Source organism: Capsicum annuum, chromosome 7 (genome assembly GCF_002878395.1).
Source record: "Capsicum annuum cultivar UCD-10X-F1 chromosome 7, UCD10Xv1.1, whole genome shotgun sequence".
Taxonomy (NCBI): Eukaryota; Viridiplantae; Streptophyta; class Magnoliopsida; order Solanales; family Solanaceae; genus Capsicum; species Capsicum annuum.
This window is the reverse complement of record NC_061117.1, coordinates 1,163,797-1,173,044: the sequence shown is the minus strand read 5'-3', so window position 1 is coordinate 1,173,044 and position 9,248 is coordinate 1,163,797. Positions and strand designations below refer to the sequence as shown.

Below are 9,248 nucleotides of genomic sequence, written 5' to 3'. Positions count from 1 at the left end.
ACCCTTGTGGTGGGGCCCTTCCCCGGACCCTGCGCATAGCGGGAGCTTTAGTGCATCGAGCTGCTCTTTGACAGATCTAAAATCAAAAGAAAATGTATCGACAGCTAATTATGTATCTTTACAAAAGAAAAAAATTATATCTTCGTTGGATTATTATGTATCTTGACAGATCGAAAATCGAAAAAAATATATCGAAAGCTAATTATGTATCTTTATTAAAAAAAAATATATCCTCGTTGAATGTATCGGGAGCTAATTATGTATCTCGACAAATTCAAAATTGAAATTCTCAATAATTATGCAAAATGTCGAGACTTTCTGTAATTAAGTTTCAAACTGTCGAGATTTATGTTGTTTCCACTAATACTTATTCATGTCGTGTAATGTTTATTAAAAAAAAAAAAACACTTTTACCGTGACATTTTTATCTCAAGACTCAAATCCAAGACCTTCCGTGAAGAACAAAGAAATCATTTTTTTTTCTATCACAACTTTCGATGGTCCTCGATAAAATTCTTTGTAATTTCCTTTGAATAAAATGCTAGAATAAATATCTTTTTTTATTATTTTTTTATTTGATATTTATGTTGAAATTCGATTAATTTAAATTTTTGCTGACATAAAATTAGATAAATGTCAACAATAAATCAATTCTAGTTTCTATCAATTCCTATCACTTTCTTCATGAATTTAAGACTCTGCCGTCCTAAGTACGAAAAAAAAAAATCAAATGGTCCATATTTTTCTATATATAAATTAGATTTGAGAAAAAAAAAGTGTGATTGTACCAAAGTCAATTAATGAATTTATAAACAACAGTAGAATATAAAAGAATAGTAAACTTATAACTATAGAGGAAAAGACAAGAGGAGATCGCATGATAATATGAATGGACAAGACGACTATACAATATTAATTATAATTTATAACTAATACCTACCTTAGTAAATTTGACATATATTTGTCTTATGTCATCTATGGCTAAACTCTGTAAAAAAAATAAAAAATTATACCTTCTTGGACGGTCATGGTTAGGGTGTTCACGGGTTTGATTAAAAATCAAATCAAACTGTGAATTGAATTAAATCGATTAAAAAATCGACGTTTAATTTGGTTTAGTTAGGTTTGGTTTTAAATTTTAAAAAATCGATGTCATTTGATTTGGTTGTGATTTTACTTTAAAAAAAAATCATAAAAATAATCAAATCGAACCAATAAATTATAGTTGAGTATGGTTTGGTATTTTATGATATAGTAAATTGATGATGATGGATTATTTGACTTCAAGTTCTATAATAGGAAATTATAACTTGAATTTTATCAAGAAACGTCTTAATTGTATCATACTAATATCTCAATTACATATGTGGATATATTTACAAAAACATATAAATAATTTTTTTTGTTAATCAATTATATCAAAAAGATATTTCAATCAAAAATAAAGTATTTAAAATTCAATGTCTGAACAATTAGTTTTATACTAATACTACTTTATATATTTATTAATATTATAATAATATATATAACTATATATTTTGATATTGTATTCGATATTTTAGCAATTCATTTATAAGTACCAAATCAAATGTCAAAAAAATTTAAAATAGATATTGATACCATTATAATGAAATTGCAATATCAAAAATTTTAATTTTTCGATATCTAACATACTATGCCGTTCCTACCGACAATTTAATTTTAGCTTTTTTGGCTGACAACTTATTTTTAAAAAAAAATTATAAAAAATATATTTTGGAGTGAAGTAGCTAGGTTTTAATTAATTTATTGGAAAATAATAACTGAAAATTTAAATGTACACATCATCATCAATGACGATATTGTCCAAAGTATTTGTCATTTTTTTTAATCCCAAGGGACAAGTGGTTATAAAAAGATCATTTTGAATGTTGCAAAAGACACTTTCCTCAAAAAAAATAGTTTGTGAAAATATTTTCTATTTATAGAACTAAGATGATAGAATAAAACATTTTTAATATTAAATAAATCAAATTTCTCTATAATAATAATAAATAGTAGTAATAATCTTACTATAACCTTGAAGGCCTTTTATCAAATTAATTCTTTATGTTATGTTATATATAATAATATTTTATTATAGCAATTAAATTTTATAAGGATAGCATAATTATAAAGAAGTCTGATCGTATAAAAAAAAAAAAAGAACAATAATTAGTTATTATGGGGTGTAGGTATAATGCATATTATGTGCTCTTGAACAATTTTTGTTAATATTTGTTTAATTGTTCGATATTATCATATTTACTGATTTAATTAATTCAAATCTATACCATGCAACCTATTTTTTATAAAAATATTTTTATCAAGAATTTTTTTATTTTTGAGGTCCACATATTCGAATTGTATATGCGATAGAGTCCTAATTTTAGAATTTAAATTTGATATATATTCTCGTTAAAAAGGAAAGTATATATGGTGATTGTGACAATGAATATAATCTTTGGTTAAGCATTTGTGTTCACATGTACAAGAGATATTTTGGTAAATGCAAAAAAAAAAAAAAATTATACTTTCTTCGTCTTAATTTATATCTTCCATTACACATCAGATTAGTTAGACAATCCATTTTAATGCAAATATTTATTGATAATCTCACTGCTCGAACTAGTGATATCGATTGTCCCTTGCTTCCTTTGTTATCGTTTAATGAGAATCGAAAAGAGGCTCGTACAGTTTTCTAAGATCAAACTCGAGGCGAATATGAAATGCGTAAGTATAAATTATGCATCTTAGAATGAAAATAATTTCAAATCCAATTTTCTCGAAAAGAAAGATTATTAATTTCCTTCTATTAATAATTATCGTCGATAAATATATATATATATATATATAGATATTGTTATGACAAATGAAGAAAAATATATTGGATATTATAAAAAAAAAAAAAAATGTTTATGCTATATTGATAAGATAAAAAGGAAAAAGAAAAAAAAGAAAAAGAAATTGCATGAGACACGTAGTAACAATGTCACTATTTGCATGGTCCACATTTATTTATACACTTACTTACAATTACAGCTTTTTAGAGGGGTTTCGACACGTAACACATGCATGAACATGTCTTTTTTTTTTTTTTAATCAGTATTGAAATTCGATTAAATTTTAATTTAATAATATATGAAGAGATTTGAGTTATATTTGAGTTGAAAATCCTTCAAAAATAACATATTTATATCCACGAGCAGTGGTGATCATGGCGGAGTTAGGATTTCCACTAAGAGGGTTTATAAGTGAATATACGAACTAATCGAAGGGGATTCAACATCTAATATATATACATAAGAAATAATTTTAATCATATATATAAAGCATAATTTTTCATTGAAGGGGGTTCGAATGACCCCCTTCGGTGAAAAATTATACTGTTTATATATGGTTAAAAATATCTTTTATGCATATATAGTAGATGTTGAACCTCCTCGATTTATTCGTATGTTATTTCTAAACCTCGTTAGTAAAAATTCTGACTCCGTTACTGTCTATTAGATACCAATAGAATATACGTAAACTCTATCTATGACATTTCACTGAGATGTTTTTATTGTTGTTATAAAATTTAGATTCAAACATGCGTTATTGAATTTATTTTTGGGAGTGACTCGAAAATTCAAACTCGAGATATTTCGATCTGATTATTAAAAGCGAAGGAATTTTAATCATTTTACTTCATTTTGTAATTTGTATTAGAGACTATTTTATTTTAAGCAGCGGAACTATCAGAAACTGTCTATCTCACCTTTAAGATAATGGTACGAATTGCGTTCTCAAAAATTCGAACTCAAGACTTTTCGATCTGGTTATTAAAAGCAACGGAATTTCAATCATTTTACTACATCCCGTATAAGAGACTATTTTATTATTTTAAATGGAGGGTCTATCAGAAACAAACTATCTATCTCACCTTTAATATACAATGTCGACTTACCCTCTCAAACTTCACTTTTTGAAAATATATTGAGTATATTATTATTATTGTTACTGCATTCCATATTAATGCATGAATATATTTTTGTATTCTCATAAATTTAAATTTAAAAAAAAATATATTTTTATTAAAAATAGAGGAATCTCAATCACCTGAACGTATTAGATTTGGTGCATGAACGTGCCTTGTGTACAAACAAATCAGCCACTCTTTTTTTTTTTCCTACAAATTAAATATAATAAATTTGCCCCTGACTTTATGTTATATTTTCATCCACAAACCATTAAACCAAAAAGTTCATTTTTGACCGTTTGATTTCTGCCACACATGTACCTTTGACCTGTCCATTACAAATCTTTTTTCTTCTTTTTTTTTTTATTTCCCAAGGTTTTATTTTTTCTTTCTCATATAATTTTTTTATATTTATTTTTTAATTTTATGTGTCTATGAATTGAAATGAAGATATATAATCTCAAAATTGATTTTGCCAATTTATACCTAATTATTCCCTTATTGAGAGCTTCATATTCTAATTATTATTTATATCTTCATTTCATATTCTAATTATTATTTATATCTTCATTTCATATTCTAATTATTAGTTATATCTTTATTCTATTTGAAATATCATAATTCATCTAATTATCACCTTACTGCAAGTTTCATATTCTAATTACAAGTATTTTTGGCACATCTTTTCCATTAACAAAATGAATTTATCCTTAAATAAATTTATACCATAAGCAAAACACGGTATAAATCTTATCTTAAATTTAATCCTGAAATATTTCACCTTATCCAATGTACCGAACTCATTTTTTATTGGATTCCTTCTTGAATGGTTGACTTAGTCAAAAATATATATATATAAAAGTCATCAAACTATGAATAGATGTATAAGAAAATACTAACTACTATTGAACTTATAACATGTATACAAAGTTTTACACTTACATAGGAAAATGGAGAATTTCCTAATGAAGAATTTCTCCATCTTATTAATCATATGGTTCTTCATAATAATAAATATCTAGTACAAAACATTACTATAACAACCAAACTATTAAAAAAATTTAAACAAAAATATTTGGAACAAAAAAAAAAAAGGTTCTTTACCCCCTCTCTAATTTTCTTTTGTTTATCCAAAGCCACACAAATTTCCCCTATGTACAAATGTACCCAAGTGGAATAAGGAAAATATCACTTTCACTACTCTCCATTTGCCACTATTGTGACTTTGCTAGGTAGACATTCTCCATTGTTATGACTATTGGAGTTTGTATGAAGATCAAGTTGAAGCCGAACGATGGCGTTTTCATTCGCGGAGGATAGCCGCGGCTGGATTTGATCGAAGCTCGGACCTAAAACTTTCTCCACCCACTGTTCTAGGCTTGTCCGGCCACGCCATAATCCACCTAGGATACGGTCTACTATATCGTCTTCAACTTCTATCGAGACCTTGTCATCGACGATAACCATGGAGAACTTCTTGCTGATTGTTTTCTTGATCTCAAGTCGAGCAAAATGGAATTCGATTGGCTTGAATGGTATGGTGTCATCCACGGAACTGACAAGTTCGTGAGGGACTGATGTAACTGAGAATAGTCGGTTTTCAAGGCCGTGCTCTTCTCCGCGTTCAACAGTTAGATCGCTTGAGTTGAGGGATCCGTCGGTTCTATAATCCTCGAAATCTGCAGCTTCATTTAGATCGATGGAGAGTCCTAGATTCAATTCTTTTCTTGGTCTGTCTTCGTCGTGCAGCCAATTCGCTCTGCGCTTGGCGCTCTTTTCACCAACTGTTAACCTTAACTGCCAATCGGAACTAGCTAGCGCAACCAGCTTCTTTTCTTCCATGACATACTCGTTCTTGTAGCTCTCGGGACTCATTGTAGACCAATTTCCGGTAAGGATGAATATGACATTGCCAAGACAAATCTCGCGGCCATGTGAATCCGTAAGCCTACCTCTGTCCATGGCTCGTTTTATGCTCCCACGAACTAGCACATTTGCTTCGTCTATATCCTCGAGCATAATAACTGAAATTGGATGCCTCCGAACAGCCTCTGCAATACGGTCTACAGCTGTTTTTCCACGGAAAGCTACGTCCGACTCTTCATCGTCTCGGCGTGAACCAAGCGATATCATTATAGGACTATTTCCGCACATTTGCTCTGCAAGGACCGATGCCATCTTTCTCTTGGCAAATCTATCTGGACCTGTGAATAACAGCCATATGTCACCCTTCGGTGCACCACCCTGCGGTTTTCCATTTCCCAATCTGCACCTCGACACGGCAGAAGCAACGGAAGAGGACGCGTCTTGCTGCCACCATGCTTTCTCCATTAGACCCTTGAGAAGCCTTTTAAAGGTATCAGCATCTAGCGCACTAGCGAACTTGTCGGGCACCGAAGAAATGCAGCTGAGGAAGTCCTTCGCTTGATCTTCAAGAGTTTTCTCCGGGGTAGTTTCACTTGGTTTTGGTCCGAGAACCAAATCGGTCCTTACGGGGCTTGCGGGAGGGCTAGCTGCCTTTTCCTGAGGTTGGCTAGCCATTTGAGTGGCGTTCAGTTGCAGGCTCACTCCAAGGCTTCTGCTCGGAACAAGCTTCGGCTGTAAAGGTTGACGCAAAAGCAGGTTCGGATTGTATAAGCCTGGCATAGAGAGAACAGGTGGTACGGTTCTTTGAGGACCACCGACATTGTGCTGGAAATTAGGATGAAGTTCCAAGCATGTGTTGTTCCACTTCTTTTGTAGTTCTTGAGTCTTCTGCTGCAAAAGACCTTGATCCTTAACCTGCAAAGACATCAAAAAACAGAATTGACTTTTCCGCTTGTACGCAATTCAAGTCACTCTACGTTCCCATTAATCGAGTAAGACATACCTGCGACAGAGAAGTTACGTTACTATCATTCTTCAGCTTAGCACTTTGCAACCACTGAGGCAACTGGGGTCGAGGAGATTCCGATTTAGCTTCAGATGACGAATTCTCAAACCCAGATACAAGTTTTGCCAACTCAAGGTCATACTTCTCCTTGCACTGAGGGCAACACGACGTCCTCAATCTCGGATTTACATTCTCCGGCATACGCCTAGGTAGTGCAGGCACCGGACCAGTAAAGCTTTTCAGCGGATTCAAAGGATCCAAGGAACTTCCAAGAATTCTTTCATTTCCAAGCCTAAAAAAGCACATAAGGAGTAGCAAATCAAAAGATAGTACTAAAAACATAAACAACAACATCACTCTCGGTGTAATCGATCAATCCCACAAGTGGGGTCTGGTAAAGATAGGATGTACGCTGACCTTACCCCTACCTTTATGCTAGTAGAGAGGTTGTTTCCGGTAGACCCTCGACGGAAGTACTAAAAATATTGGAAAGTGCATAAACAAGCATAACAATACTAGAAATAGAGAATGCAAGATCCTAAAACATCAAAACCATAATAATTCAAAGAATAATTCCATATAAAGCATATATACTAGAGATTTTACACAAACAAAAGATTAAAATATTCAAGTTTTATCCGAAATTGCTCATAGACCCAATACATCAATTTAAAATACCTTGGAAATATTCCTGGATGTGGAGATCTTGAAGCAATAGGAACAGCTTGAAGATCCCAATCATTTTCCATAGTTGAATGATAAACTTGACATCTCAAATATGTCTCACATGTAGCTGTACCCATCAACCACAACCTATTGTTATTGCCATTATCCTCTCGAAATCGCGCTACTAACTTCGCCATTTCAATCACCGATGATTTTCCAATCTCCGAGATCATTGGGGGTTGTTGTTGTTGCTCAACTAGCCATTTCAAATCCCCTAAATGAACAACCACACCACCACAATTGCTCAATTTACTCTCAATCACCCCTCCTAATTCCTTAATCTTGTTAACAATTTCATTCTTATCGCGCGAGAATTCTTGAGCCATCTTGACAATTTGTATGTCCTTCAAAACCCCAAATTCCCCTTTCTCAATTTTGCTAAAAAGTTCATTTACTACACCTTCTGGCTCAGCTTCACCTACTAAAACTGGATTCCTTTTCTTCCCCCTTAACATAATCTCCATCACTCTCTTCACTTCCTCACTCCTTTGAAAATTACCCAATTGTCCTTGCCCTTGTCCCAACCCACCCCCACCCCCACCCCCACCCCCACGCCCAACCAACTTTGGATTCAAATACATACTCCTACTACTCACAGGTGCTGCAGTAGCAGCCGGATTCGACAGAATCCGGCTGCCAGTAAAACTAGATAAAGTAACATGATGACTTTGATGTTTCAAGGAATTATTTAGACTATTACTACTATTACTACACGATGACAACGTTTGTTCAATCGTGTTCTTAACAGCTGGGCTAGAGAAACTAGCTTCACGCATAACACGACTAACACTAGGGTCATCCAAAATCGAAATAATCAGCTGTTCCAACTCGACCTTCACAGCCAACAAAGGTTGCTGTTGCTGCTCGGGACACCCCCTCCTCTGATGCGCCTGCGCCCGCTTCAGCGCGGCCATGAGCGCATTAGATATCGGCGGCTCGGCCCCCGGCTGCGTCATGTTCTGCGCGGTCGGGAGCCGCTCGAGCGCTACGCTGAAGCAGAGCTCGAGCGCGCGGCACTGGAGCGGGTGAGATGAATTGGGGTGAGATCGAATACACGCCTGCCGAAGGAATCCAGATGGTGATGAGAGCAAAGTGGCAGCAACGTGTAGTGGTGTTGTTTGGCCATGATTACGACGACTAGCTTCGGCTATTGAATGGTTTAGTACTGTTGCTGCCTCTGGCGTTAGTGTTTGTTGAATTGTACTTAAACCTGCCCTCATAATAACCACAACAAATGATAAAAAGAAGATGAATTTTGTATTAACAAAGAGAGTGTGAAGATCAAAAGGGGAGAGAAACTTTGTGATTTTATTTGCTTCGGGTATTTGTTTTTTCTCTCTCTACAGCTAAGTTTGTTTGTTTTGGTTTTGGTTTTGGGTTTTGGTCTTGGTTTTCTCTTTCTATAAAAGATGATGATGGAGATGATAAAAGCAATGAACACATGCACACCGTCTACTTCTTTTTTTTCCATTAAATACCCTCTGTATAAAATTTTAAAAAGGGTTGAGATTATAAGAATCTCCTAAAGTTTTCTCTATGTATGAAATACAGAAAAGGATTGAGATCACAAAAATATATTATACCCATTTTCAATATATATGTTTTCACAACTTGAATTTAAATTTTCACTCTTGGAAATAATAATAGCAATAACAATAATAATATACTCCA

The 9,248-nt window shown here is 33.2% G+C and overlaps 1 protein-coding gene across 1 annotated transcript; it reads right to left on the bottom strand.

Annotated features, from left to right (window-relative positions):
• Window positions 1-4,862: 4,862 nt before the first annotated feature.
• On the bottom strand, window positions 4,863-9,046 carry LOC107877525 (protein SUPPRESSOR OF MAX2 1). The gene is made up of 3 exons (XM_016724188.2): window positions 7,530-9,046; window positions 6,849-7,143; window positions 4,863-6,760 (listed from the first exon to the last, which is right to left on the bottom strand). Exons 1-3 carry the CDS (start codon window positions 8,795-8,797, stop codon window positions 5,177-5,179), a joined length of 3,147 nt encoding a protein of 1,048 aa, XP_016579674.1. The 5' UTR covers window positions 8,798-9,046; the 3' UTR covers window positions 4,863-5,176.
• Window positions 9,047-9,248: the final 202 nt, after the last annotated feature.

Excerpts from the sequence above, each read along its gene's own strand:
- LOC107877525 (XM_016724188.2), bottom strand. The coding sequence starts at position 8,797 with ATGAGGGCAGGTTTAAGTACAATTCAACAAACACTAACGCCAGAGGCA. Across the intron at positions 7,144-7,529 it reads CATCCAGGAATATTTCCAAG|GCTTGGAAATGAAAGAATTC; the intron begins GTATTTTAAATT and ends GTGCTTTTTTAG. Across the intron at positions 6,761-6,848 it reads ACGTAACTTCTCTGTCGCAG|GTTAAGGATCAAGGTCTTTT; the intron begins GTATGTCTTACT and ends ATGTCTTTGCAG.